At 45.3% G+C, this 12825-nt stretch overlaps 1 protein-coding gene across 6 annotated transcripts in view; it reads left to right on the forward strand.

Moving 5' to 3' along the window:
* nlk2 (nemo-like kinase, type 2) overlaps window positions 1-12825 on the forward strand; it is a 176548-nt gene that overhangs the window by 115650 nt on the left and 48073 nt on the right. For all 6 annotated transcript variants that reach the window (XR_007570637.1, XM_050056055.1, XM_050056040.1 and 3 more), the window contains exons 4-6: window positions 9020-9126; window positions 10520-10605; window positions 12097-12306. Coding sequence is in view for 5 of the 6 variants with exons in the window: in XM_050056055.1 (XP_049912012.1) it covers window positions 9020-9126; window positions 10520-10605; window positions 12097-12306 (403 nt within the window). In the remaining variant the exon portion in view is untranslated. The remainder of the gene's footprint in view (window positions 1-9019; window positions 9127-10519; window positions 10606-12096; window positions 12307-12825) is intronic.

Genomic DNA, 12825 nt, shown 5'->3' on the forward strand with positions numbered 1-12825 from the left:
ATGGCAGCAGCAGCAGGAGGCATCTGGCAGGACCACGGCAGCAGCACAACCACACACGTCACGCTGAAGTGGCAGAGCATAAAGGTCCAGGTGTATTTGGGAACTGTTTAAATGTGTAATTTGTGGTAGATTTTATGTTGTTGAACTATTTATATTGTATACAGAATCTGAATCTCACTCTGAGTTATTGTTGTTTACAAACTAATGAAATGAGAGATCATTTTTCTCTAGTTTTAACTGAATATTTGAAGGCAGACTAGATCACTTATTTTCTTACAACATTTTCTTAAATCAATAATAAAACAAATATACATTTTTTGATACATTTGTCATATTGTCAAGAATATCGTTATCGCAAATATACCCTGAAACATCGTAATATTACTTTAGGGCCATATCGCCCACCCCTATTAACAACATTAAAGGTCTAATAAGAATAAAGGAAATACAAAGATTAAGCACACACAGCTATGGCGTTTTTTTGAGTGAACAAAATACTAACAATATCAGCAAGTTTAAGCAATTGTAAGCCCTGTTTACTTGCAACTTATAACTTCCCTCTAGAGGTACCTCTCCATGCAGATGGTTCGGTTTGTCTTGTCCCGGTTTGGAGATATCTGTCACTGAGATCTCTACCTCCACCTCAAAAGAATGGACAAAACAGTGGGTGTAAATAGAATTTCATTTGTGGGGCTGAGGCTACAGCATTGAAAAATTATGTTTAAAATTTTACCAGAAACATCTTTCAAAAAATTGTCCCATTCACTGGACCTATTCTTTTCTCTTCTACTTTGCTTTGAACTCATAATTTTTCAATGCTGTGAGCCCCACAGACTAAATTTCAGTCCTTGATACTACACTAAGGGTGCATTCACACCAGGATAGTCAGGGGGACTTGGTTCGATTGGACGGGGAATGCCAAAAAATTTCACAACCGCCTGGACAACGTCACGCAGTTACAACAGCTGCTTGTTTGGGGGCGGTATTGCTCGAAACGACCGCTGACCAGGAAGAAAAAAAGCATGAGGAAGTAGAAAACGCAGCTCATAGATTGGCCAGGACTGAAAATGGTAATCTATCCCCTTCAGCCAAGCAAGTAACTGTGATAAATAGTTCTCTGACCATATATCAATAAGCGCCTGCACCTCCTCACTACTCCACGTCTGCCCACGAGACATTTTCCAACTTTTTCTTTTTTTTTTTNCCGGTGCTTCCTCCTCAGGCTCCACTTCACTCAGCTGCCCACAGACCCACTGCTTCTTCCCAAATGAACCTGCACAGCTTGCTGGGAGCGGCTAGCGGAGCATAGCCGCAGCATAACCGGAGGGAAGCACAGCCAGTTAGCCTCCGCTAGGTTCCCAGCTAGCCTGGCTCTCCGTTTGGATGCTAATGGAGAGCCGTAGCTAGCTGGGAGCGGCTAGCGGAGCATTAGCCGCAGCATGACCGGAGGGAAGCACAGCCAGTTAGCCTCCGCTAGTCTCTGAGCTAGCCCGGGCTCTCCGTTTGGATCCAAATGGAGCACCGAGCCCTGGTTTGTTATTCAGGTTAAAGTGGGAAGAAGCAGCAGGTTTATTGGGCAGCTGAGTGAAGTGAAGCCTGCAGAGGAAACACCGGGACCGTCTGGATGTAATAGGCCGTGGAGGTGCTGCAGTGCTCAGCTGCACAGATAGGAAACCCCTCAGCTGTCAGGATGTACCACTCTCTCACTCCGCTCTCTCTCACGCAGGGGCAGAATGTACGTGCCACTTGGTCGTCGGATGTAGTCCGTGTAGTGTGTTCAAATGAAACTGACACAGGGCGACGTGAGGCGACGTAGAAGACGGAACAGTTGGCTTTCGTCACCGCTAGTTCTTTGATGTCGGTTTGGTGTGTCCGCACCTTAAGCAAACCGCACCAGGGTTCACTTGCAAGTGAACCGAGGCTGCTGTCAAAAGACGAGGTGAATCATGCAAATGAGAATTACAGAGTAAAGATTCAGACTCCTTTAAAACATTCATAGTGTTGCACAGGTAGTTGTGTGAATAATGAAAAAAGAGAGCTTAGCGTATTCTCTAACCTTTGGCGTTGTCAGTTTTTCAGTTTGAAAAAAAGCAACATGGTGAATGAACATGTGGAATTTTCTGTTAATTGTTCAAGATATAAATAAATAGCCCAACCACTACTGTATTTTTAAAACTGTTCAGCTGCTTTCACACTGCTGCACCACCCACATGCAAGACATCCCCCAATAAGCAAAGCATTTTTAAAGGCGGCTGTCGGTGATATGGTCTGAACACTGGCAGAAGTGCAAGCTAGCTTGTAGCTGCATACTGTAGCAAGACAACAGAAATCACTGAAATTATCAAAGATTTCTACATGTTTGGACAATTTACCAGTCATCTTTAGTGTGGTGGAAATGTTATTGCAGGCCCAGTTTTTCTCCTGGTTGTCCTTAGAAGTTGCTAGTGCCGTAGTGGATATTCAGACACCAGCATTATCTGTTCCTCCATCTTGTCTTCTTTCTGCTTTTGTAATGCCCTGTATTTGATTGGCCAAGTAGGTGGCAACTGCCAGAGGTTCAGCACAGTGAACTATGTGTGGTAGAGCAAAATCTGTGCATGTGGGCGTCAGCCGGCTCATACCTTAACCCCCATGTTGGAAACCGCTTCCCCTCATTAAAATGACCTGAGGCAGGGAGTGACCGCAGGGCAGTGTGAAATCCCCATTAGACTTTGAATATCCTTGGTTTAAGGTAAAGTAGGGCATTAGGCCTAAAGCTAAGAGGAAGATATATCAAAGGTCTGGGTATAATTCGCAATACTGAGTAGTTCAATGTGTATCAGGCTTTATTTTCAGCCTAACTTACTGGCTATAAGCAGTAAGTCAAAGAGGATCAGAATCAGAATCAGAATCAGAAATACTTTATTGATCCCCGAGGGGAAATTATTTATGTTACAGGTGCTCCTTGCAAGAGAGGAAAGATACGTGAAAATATAAGAAATTTAAACAGTAGTATTAACAAATATATAGTTAAATAAACAGGAATTATTAACAAACATAAACGTAAATAAATATATATATATATATACATATATATATTGTAAACTGAACAAGATTATTTACACAAACAGAATATATACAGTCAGGGTGAATGGGGTTATTGCACAAGTTAAATTAAATTATTGCAGTGTGTGAAAAAGTCTCAGGGCCACTCAGAGGGAGGAGTTGTACAGTTTGATGGCCACAGGCAGGAATGATTTCCTGTGGCGCTCAGTGGTACATCTTGGTGGTATGAGTCTCCCACTGAAAGTACTCTTGTGCCTGACCAGCACATGGTGGAGTGGGTGTGAGACATTGTCCAAGATAGTTCGTAGCTTAGACAGCATCCTCCTCTCTGACACCACCATCAGAGAGTCACACTCCATTCCCACAACGTCACTGGCCTTGCGGATCAGTTTGTTGAGTCTGTTGGCGTCCGCCACCCTCAGCCTGCTGCCCCAGCACACAACAGCATAGAGGATAGCACTGGCCACCACAGACTCATAGAAAATCCTGAGCATAGTCCGGCAGATGTTGAAGGACCTCAGTCGCCTCAGAAAATAGAGACGGCTCTGGCCCTTCCTGTAGAGAGCGTTAGTGTTCTTAACCCAGTCCAGTTTATTGTCAATGTGTACCCCCAGGTACTTATAGTCCTCTACAATGTCCACACTGACCCCCTGGATGGAAACAGGGGTCACCGGTGTCTTGGTCCTCCTCAGATCCACAGCCAGTTCCTTTGTCTTTGCCACGTTGAGCTGCAGATGGTTCTGCTCACACCATGTGACAAAGTTATCCACAACAGCCCTGTACTCATCCTCATCACCCTTGCTGATACATCCAACTATAGCAGAGTCATCAGAAAACTTCTGAAGATGGCAGGTCTCAGTGCAATAGCTGAAGTCCGTGGTGTAGAGGGTGAAGAGGAAGGGAGAGAGGACAGTCCCCTGCGGGGCCCCGGTATTGCTGACCACTCTGTCTGACACACAGCGTTGCAAGCGCACATACTGTGGTCTGCCAGTCAAGTAGTCTACAATCCAGGACACCAGGGGGGCATCCACCTGCATTGCTGTCAGCTTGTCACCCAGTAGAGCTGGACGGATGGTGTTGAACGCACTAGAGAAGTCAAAAAACATGACCCTCACAGTGCTCGCCGGCTTATCCAAATGGGCGTAGACACGGTTGAGCAGGTAGATGATGGCGTCCTCAACTCCAAGTCGGGGCTGATAGGCGAACTGGAGGGGGTCCAAAAGTGGCTTGACCATGGGCCGGAGCTGCTCCAAGACGAGTCTCTCCAGGGTCTTCATGATGTGGGAGGTCAATGCCACGGGTCTGTAGTCCTTGGAGCCACTGGGACGCGACGTCTTTGGCACAGGAACGAGGCAGGATGTCTTCCACAGCAAGGGGACCCTCTGGAGACTCAGGCTCATGTTGAAGACATGCTGAAGTACTCCACATAGCTGGGGGGCACAGGCTTTGAGCACCCTGGGGCTGACACCATCAGGGCCTGCAGCCTTATTTGAGTGGAGTCTCATCAGCTGTCTTCTCACATGGTCAGCAGTGAAGCACATTGTGGAGGTGATGACACGTGGGGGAGGGGTGTAGTCCTCATGATGGAGAGAGCAGTCAGTCTGACCACGGGGAGAGGAGGTGTGAGGAGGAGGAGGAGGGGGGGTCAAGCAGGAGGGTGTTGAGGTGTGAGAGGGAGGAGTGGGGGAGGAGGGCGGAGTGGGAGATGGTTGACCAAGACAGACAGCAGAAGAGTCAGGGGGGGGATGGGCAGGGCCAGTAGTGTCAAATCTGTTAAAAAACAGATTCAGTTCATTGGCCCTGTCCATGCTGCCTTCAACTCCTCTGTGGTTGTTGGTCCTGAAGCCAGTGATGGTCCTCATTCCACTCCAGACCTCTCTCATGTTGTTCTGCTGGAGTTTCCTCTCCAGCTTCCTCCTGTACCTCTCCTTAGCCTCCCTGATCTTCATCTTCAGCTCCCCCTGTATTGTTCTCACCTCCTCCCTGTTACCAGCTCTGAAGGCCCTCTTCTTTGAGTTGAGGATGACTTTGATGTCCTTTGTTACCCACGGTTTGTTATTTGGGTAACAATGGACAGTCCTGGCTGGGACAGTGGAGTCCACACAGAAGCTGATGTAGTCCGTGATGCATTCTGTGAGCCCGTCGATGTCCTCCCCATGTGGCTCACAGAGTGCCTGCCAGTCTGTCACACCAAAACAGCCCTGCAGTGTCTCATAAGTCTCCTCCGACCATCTCCTCACTGTCCTCATGGTCGCAGGCTGGCTCTTGACTAGTGGTACATAGCAGGGGTTGAGGTGCACCAGGTTGTGGTCTGACCTACCCAGAGGGGGGAGGGGGGAGCAGCTGTATGCATCTTTGGCGTTTGCATACAGCAAGTCCAGTGTTCTCTCCTCTCTGGTAGGACAGCTCACATACTGTGTGAATGTGGGCAATGTTGTTGCCATGGTGACATGGTTGAAGTCACCCGAGATAGCTATGAAGGCACTCGGGTGTTTAGTCTGCAGGCGGGCTATGGCGGAGTGAATGACGTCACATGCCGACGTCGGGTTGGCAGAGGGGGGGATGTAAACAGTTACAATAATGGCATGTGAAAACTCCCTGGGCAAATAATACGGCCTGAGTCCAACAGCAAACAGTTCAATGTCCGGGCAACAGATACGTTCCTTAATGGAAATATGGTCAGGACTGCACCAGCGGTTATTTACTAGAACAGCAAGCCCCCCTCCTTTGCGCTTACCGCTCTCGGTGCAGTCCCGGTCGGCCCGAACAGTCTGGAAGCCGCTGATGGAGACGTTGTTGTCGGGAATGTCCTGGTGAAGCCATGTCTCAGTGAAGCACATAAGACTACATTCCCGGTACTCCTTCTGACTTTTGGCGACCGCTGTCAGCTCGTCCATCTTATTTGCCAGTGACCTCACGTTGCCCATGACGAGAGAGGGGAGACACGGCTTATATCTTCTCTTCTCCATAAGCCTCCGTTGTCTCAACCCTGCTTTTTTCCGCCGCTGTTTACTTCCTCCCCTGCATCCTCTGTGTGTTTTCCTCCACAGTTCAGCTGGTATCTCCGATGTTCCGGCCGCCAAGCCGGCCGGCCTCAGCGCAATCAGCTGATCTCTGGAGTAAACAATGCGGCCATGAAGTTGTTGCGCAATGGTGCCGGGTCCGAATGAAATAAGTAATTCCAGGGTGAGGAAAACGAGTACAACTCTCTCAATCAGCATGTTTTGAGAGCGCGCAGTTTCAAAATGACAATCTCAAAAAGCCAGCACAAATACCAAACTTAATAAAGCAAAAAAGTAAGAAAACCAAGAAAACAAGCAGGAGCGACTGCAACAGGCTGCACGCGCGGGCGCATGCGCACTAGAGCTGATGATAATGATAACCATGATGATAACCATGTTTAGGCAGCCTTTGCCAGGTGGGTTTCCCTTTACATTTGAGACATTCTGCTGACTCAGGACTCTCTGGCCATTAGGACCCTTTGAAATATTGTTTTCCAATTTTTTGTGTTGAGCTTGCTACATTATTCATACAGAGAATGAATTAGCATAGTGTCCCACTATGGAAAGATTTCAGTTGTTTAAGGGTATTTCCTAATTCATGTATCTTGCAGGTAAAAGCTTCAGTGTACTGACTGAGAGTCAGATATAGGCACATGAACGAGTGGCTCATACTCGAGCCCTGATGCAATCAACTTAAAGGGATAGTGCACTCAAAAATGAAAATTCAGCCATTATCTACTCACCCATATGCCAAGGGAGGCTCAGGTGAAGTTTTAGAGTCCTCACATCCCTTGCAGAGATCCCAGGGGAGAGTGGGTAGCAGCACAACTCCACCTAATGCAGGCTGACGGCGCCCCAGATTCAAACGTCCAAAAAACCACATAATTGAAACCACAAAATATCTCCATACTGCTTGTCCGTAGTGATCCAAGTGTCCTGAAGCTTCGACATAAAAAGTTGTTTGGAAAAATGTCATTTGAACTCTGTTTTTAGCCCCATTGTATCCTGCAGCTCTAACTGCCTCTCTGCACCGAGCTGACGTGTGCACGCTTGCGTGCAAGACCAGCAAAAGCACGTGAACACACATGAAGGCGGCGCCCATGTCTCACGGTCTCGCGCAAGTGCAGACACATGAGCGCAGTGTACAGAGAGGCAGTTAGAGCTGCAGGCTACAATGAGGCTTAAAACAGAGTTTGAATGACGTTTTTCCAAACAACTTTTTATGTCGGGGCTTCAGGACACTTGGATCACTATGGACGAGCAGTATGGAGATATTTTGTGGTTTCAATTATGTTTTTTGGACCTTTGAATCTGGGGTGCCGTAAGCCTGCATTAGGTGGAGTTGTGCTGGTACCCACTCTCCCCTGGGGTCTCTGCAAGGGATGTGAGGACTCTAAAACTTCACCTGAGCCTTCCTCGGCATATGGGTGAGTAGATAATGGCTGAATTTTCATTTTCGGGTGCACTATCCCTTTAAGGCATGACTAAAAACTTGTCTTTATTTTGCTTGATGATTTTCAAACAGTGGAGGACACGCTGTGATTCAAGGCTCTAACTAACATTAGCTACATAAATGTGAACTTAAAGCTGCATCTGTGAGTTCAGGTTAACTTTTTCTGTCAGTTTCTGAAATGCTTTGCTGATAATGACAAGTGTTTTGCTTTGTTCATTGTCAGATTCTTTTTCAGACTCTCTCTCTTTGATCAGCCTGTTTTCCTTTTTTGGGTTGCTTTGCAGTGTAGACATTTGTTGCCAGTGCTGGAATAGCAACTTTCTCTGCAGGATTCTCTGCCACTGAATCAGGCTTTCACCATCTAAAGGGATGTGCATGCACATCTGCGTTTGTAGAACAGCCAATAAAGCCCTCTCTCTGAAATGACCTGTGATTGGCCAAAGTCTCCCGTCATGGGTTAGATTTTCTCAAGCCTGAAAACAGAGTCAAGAGGATGTGCAGAAGTCTAATTTTCTCTCAGTCCACTCAAATTACAATATGCTCAAAGTGTGTTATGGATCTTTGCCCAGTTACACCAAATAAATCTGCCCATCCCAGCTTTAAGAAGACATTTTCTATTAAAGTTAGATAGTTAGTGCATGAATTTATATTGAGATGTTTAGTGGACTAAACATGTGGAGCAAGTAAGAGGTACAGTCACCGTGGGATTTGTTCAAAATGAGAGGTAGGAGAAATATGAAATATTTGGTTATCACCCCAATTTCAGACATGTCCAGCAACAATAGATCAAAAGCTTTGACAACGCCAAAGGCAGATATTTAAGGCGAAATTCTCCCAGCGTGATCTGCTGCTACAAACCACGTCTACAAACCATTCAATCAGAAAGAACAGGAGAAAACACAGAATACACTGACTAATGGTAACACAAATTGTCATTTTTTAATTGAAAAACACAGAACAGTGTTGGCACGATGGACAAAATTTGTTTTTGCAGCATTTTTCAATAAGCGAGCAGTTCAGATGGAAGACACTGGTTGATGACCTGTTTCTGCTCGCTCTAATTTTCTTTCTGTTTATATTTGAATGCTTTCTACTCATCTATACCCAAGATGGAAATCTGCTGAGGGCAGTACACAACAGCTAATGTGCCCTAAAGGCTACACCATAAATCAAACTGTAAATTGTCACAGCTTCTGACTGCAGATGCTTGTGCACTGCAAGGATGAAAGACCAATCCTGTGCTGCATTTTGGCTGCTGAGTAACATACTGATTGTAGAACATATTAATGAACATTTCTAGTATATTATAAGACAGAATGATATAAGGGAAATGGAGCAAACCTGCTCCTGAGTGCAGTCACTAGTATCATGTGGTAACTACGTGAAAACAAGAGTCCTGCTGATACTGAGACATTACCATCATTTCAGAATATCAGCACTATTTCCCACTGGTTCTCTGTAAGATTTGCTGTTTGTGCTCTTGGATGCATTTTTGTTTCCTTCATTTCCCATTGGTCAGCTATGTGGTGACTGAACTGATGCAAAGTGACCTCCATAAGATCATCGTATCACCGCAGCCTCTGAGCTCAGACCACGCCAAAGTTTTTCTTTATCAGATTCTACGAGGTAGGTTCTCTTATATTGCTTTTTCATATCAATCTCTTTCTATTGTTGAATTAATTCAAGCTTAGTTTTTTAGATATCCATAAGATGTTGGGGATGAAATGTGCAGACATGTGTTTAGTGGATGGAAAGGGTGTAAGCTAAGTTAGATTAGTGTTTGTATTTTTCAATGGCAGCGCAGTGGTAGTAGCTCTGTCGCCTCACAGCAAGAGGGTTCCTGGTTCGAACCCAGGGTGGGGGGTTCAAACCCAGGGTGGGGAAGCCCTTCTGTGCAGAGTTTGCATGTTCTCCCTGTGTCAGCATGGGTTTTCTCCTGGGTTCTCCAGCTTCCTTCCACTATCCAAAGACATGCAGGTTAGGTTAATTGGTGACTCTAAATTGGCCATAGGTGTGAATATGAGCGTGAATGGTTGTCTGTCGCTATGTGTCAGCCCTGCGATAGTCTAGCAACCTGTCCAGGGTGTACCCTTCATCTCGCCCAGTGTCAGCTGCGATCGGCTACACCACCCCTGCGACCCCTAACGTGATAAGCGGTTATGGAAAACGAATGAATGAATGAATTTTTCAATGCTTTCAGAGGGCTGAGGTCCTCTGAAGCCTTGTACAACTTTAATTTAAACCATTGTTGAAATGATCTAGTTGCTAGTTAAATGGTGCATAATCTTGGCCCAAAGTAAGGGTTGTATTTAGTCCATTTATTAATAATAGGTGTGTTTTGGGTGTTACATGAATTCACCCAATCAGCGTGTCATCTCTCATTCCCTTTAAAAGCCAGGTGCACCTGCAACTGGCCTGCTGCTAGTAGTCAAGTTCTACTTGACCTCCATTATTGTTGGACCTTTATTTGTTTGTGTTGGCCATTAGCATTAGAGTTAGCAATTATTTGAATTCTGGCTTTACTTTAGGATTTATGGTGTAAATAACAGATTTTTAAATTTGTGTCATAGATCATGATGCAATGCTGAAACGGCCTCAGCATACAGAAGTATAATAACACTTATAAATTTTTACAAACTCCTGTCCAACACAGTTGAATATCTTTCCCATTCAGCAATCCTGGTGGCCCTTGGGAATCCTATCCAAGCCAACCCAATGGACAGTGTTAATAGATGTCGGGCTCAGACTGTGGCAGAATGATACAACTGTAGCACTGATGAATTTGTTTGAGAAAACATTATATGTTTGTATACCAACAATGTTTCATACACATTGATTAACAGTTATATATTACATATGTGCAGACACCAGCTTCAACTCCTGTGGAGGTGCTGTTAATTGTCAGCAAACTCACTCGCATGAGTGCTGCTAAGCACTGTATTAGTTATGGTTTCAGAAAGATATATGATGTAATATTCTGTCCTGTTGTGTCTTTCTCCTACACTATCTCCAACACCAGGACTTAAATACCTTCATTCTGCTGGCATTCTACACCGAGACATCAAGCCTGGCAACCTCCTGGTCAACAGCAACTGTGTGCTCAAGGTGCGTGGAGCAGCCCATGTCGCTACCCTTTTTTTATGTCAGCTGAACATGTCAGAGAGGATGTCGAAGTCCACATACAACCTGAGAACAACACCACGTTAACAGAAAGCTCTGTAAATTCTGCCATCTGTATCCTGCAAGATTTTTTTTTCTCTGAAGCTTTAAGATGTTCTGACTGCTTCAGAGACAACTGGACTCAGCTCCAGCTCATTTTACAAGATGTAGTTGATGGTGTTTGTACTGTTTTGCATTTGATTGTAAGGTTCTTATTATCTACTATCTGTTACTACCATGGACACAACGCAACAGCACTATAAAACCACTGCCTTGTAAAAGACTTCAATCGGTTTTGATTTCATCAATCAAAGCAGTGACACAAAATAATTATTATCTGCCTTTTTCTTCTGTGAACAAACACTGAACAACAAAGTAATGATGATGAATCAACAAATGAAATCATTACAGTTTCAGTGCAGTCGTACTGACTGACCTGCATGTATCTGTAGAATCCCATTGTGGCTCCTGACTCGTCAAACAGCATCCTCCAGCAGCTTAAATATCTCTTCCCCCGAAGCTGATATAGCTGCTTCACCTGTCATGACACTACTGTTAATAAGCAGCATCTTCCATTTTATATATGTTATGCTTCAGCCAGTAACATTAACACGGGCTGTGGATGTAACATTGCTGTCAGTTGGTTATCTTTAATGTTTTTTGTTTTTTTTGTGGGCTTTTGCCTTTAATGGATAGGACAGTGTGTGAATTGGGGACACAGAAAGAGAGAGTGGGGACTGACACGCAGCAAAGGGTCGCAGGCCGGACTCAAACCCGCGACCGCTGCAGCGAGGCAATGCCTCTGTACATGGGGCGCCAGCACTATCCACTACGCTACCTATCTTTAATGTTTTTCACTTTGGTTTTTTTTTTGTCTTTTTCTTTCTGATGTACTTTAAAAACACCTGTAATCATAGAGTTTTCAATACATCTTGACATAGTGTCAACAACTTCTAAACATTAAAGGTTTTACAAAGAAAGACGTTTTTATATGCACTGTATGTGTGCTGTTCTTCAGGACAGATCTGGGGATTTGGAGCAAAGTCTCAGAGGGGATAAAGTCAGACTGCCTTTATTGTTTCAATTGTACAAAATAAATGGAGGCAGCCGTTTGAATGCATGGGTGGACAGCCCAAATATAGTCTGTGTGGGAAACACAGTCAAACTGTGCTACATGATGCAACACTTGTTGTGCCCTATGAGCAACACACACAGTGGTTTTTTGCATTTGAGCAGGGGAGACTAGCGTGCTTATGAAGCATAACCTCACAGCTATCAGAATAAAGCTGCAAGGGAAAAAAGAGAACATAAGACCACAACACTAGCCATTTAATAAAGGCCTTTTAACTTTTGCACCAGAGAAGAGTTGCCTTGGATTTTGTTTTTTCAAGATAAGACCACAACAGTTGTAGTAATAGCTGAATGACTGTCTTTCAGATCTGTGATTTTGGTCTGGCCCGAGTGGAGGAGTCAGACGAGTCACGACACATGACTCAGGAAGTGGTGACACAGTACTACCGAGCTCCTGAGATCCTCATGGGGAGCCGCCACTACTCCAACTCCATTGATATCTGGTCTGTGGGCTGCATCTTCGCGGAGCTGCTGGGGCGACGTATCCTCTTCCAGGCCCAAAGTCCCATTCAGCAGGTAACTGAGTATCCTCCCTCTAAGACAGGGGTCTCAAACTCACGGCCCGTGGGCCAGACACGGCCCTCCAGACCATTCTATATAGTAGGGATGCACCGAATATTCGTTAACCGAATATATCCGGCCGAATATTGCAAAAAAACACAAGTGTTATCAAAGTGTTTTGATAACGCAATCAAACGGCGTGCAGTGACGGGCGGAATAAAATGTCGGCAGTGTGGCGATCCGCCCGTAACGGCACTGACATTTGCGACTAAAAATAGTTTTGAGCGAGCAAAATAGGCTTAAATCATTCAGCACTCTGTGCAAGCAGCCTACAGATTTCAACCAGCAGCAGAAACGAAAGGCGAATCCCATCGGTTGTGGGTTGAACGGGGGTCACAGACACAGACAGTAATGTTAATGTATTCCTGTCAAATACGGCGGCCATCAGCTTACCTGGCGACGGAGAAGTCGGCTCCAATAATATCCTCTTCTTGGTGTCATGACTGCCCAGAAGTACCTGAACAGCCGAGCCAG

This window comes from Epinephelus moara, chromosome 2 (genome assembly GCF_006386435.1).
Source record: "Epinephelus moara isolate mb chromosome 2, YSFRI_EMoa_1.0, whole genome shotgun sequence".
Taxonomy (NCBI): Eukaryota; Metazoa; Chordata; class Actinopteri; order Perciformes; family Serranidae; genus Epinephelus; species Epinephelus moara.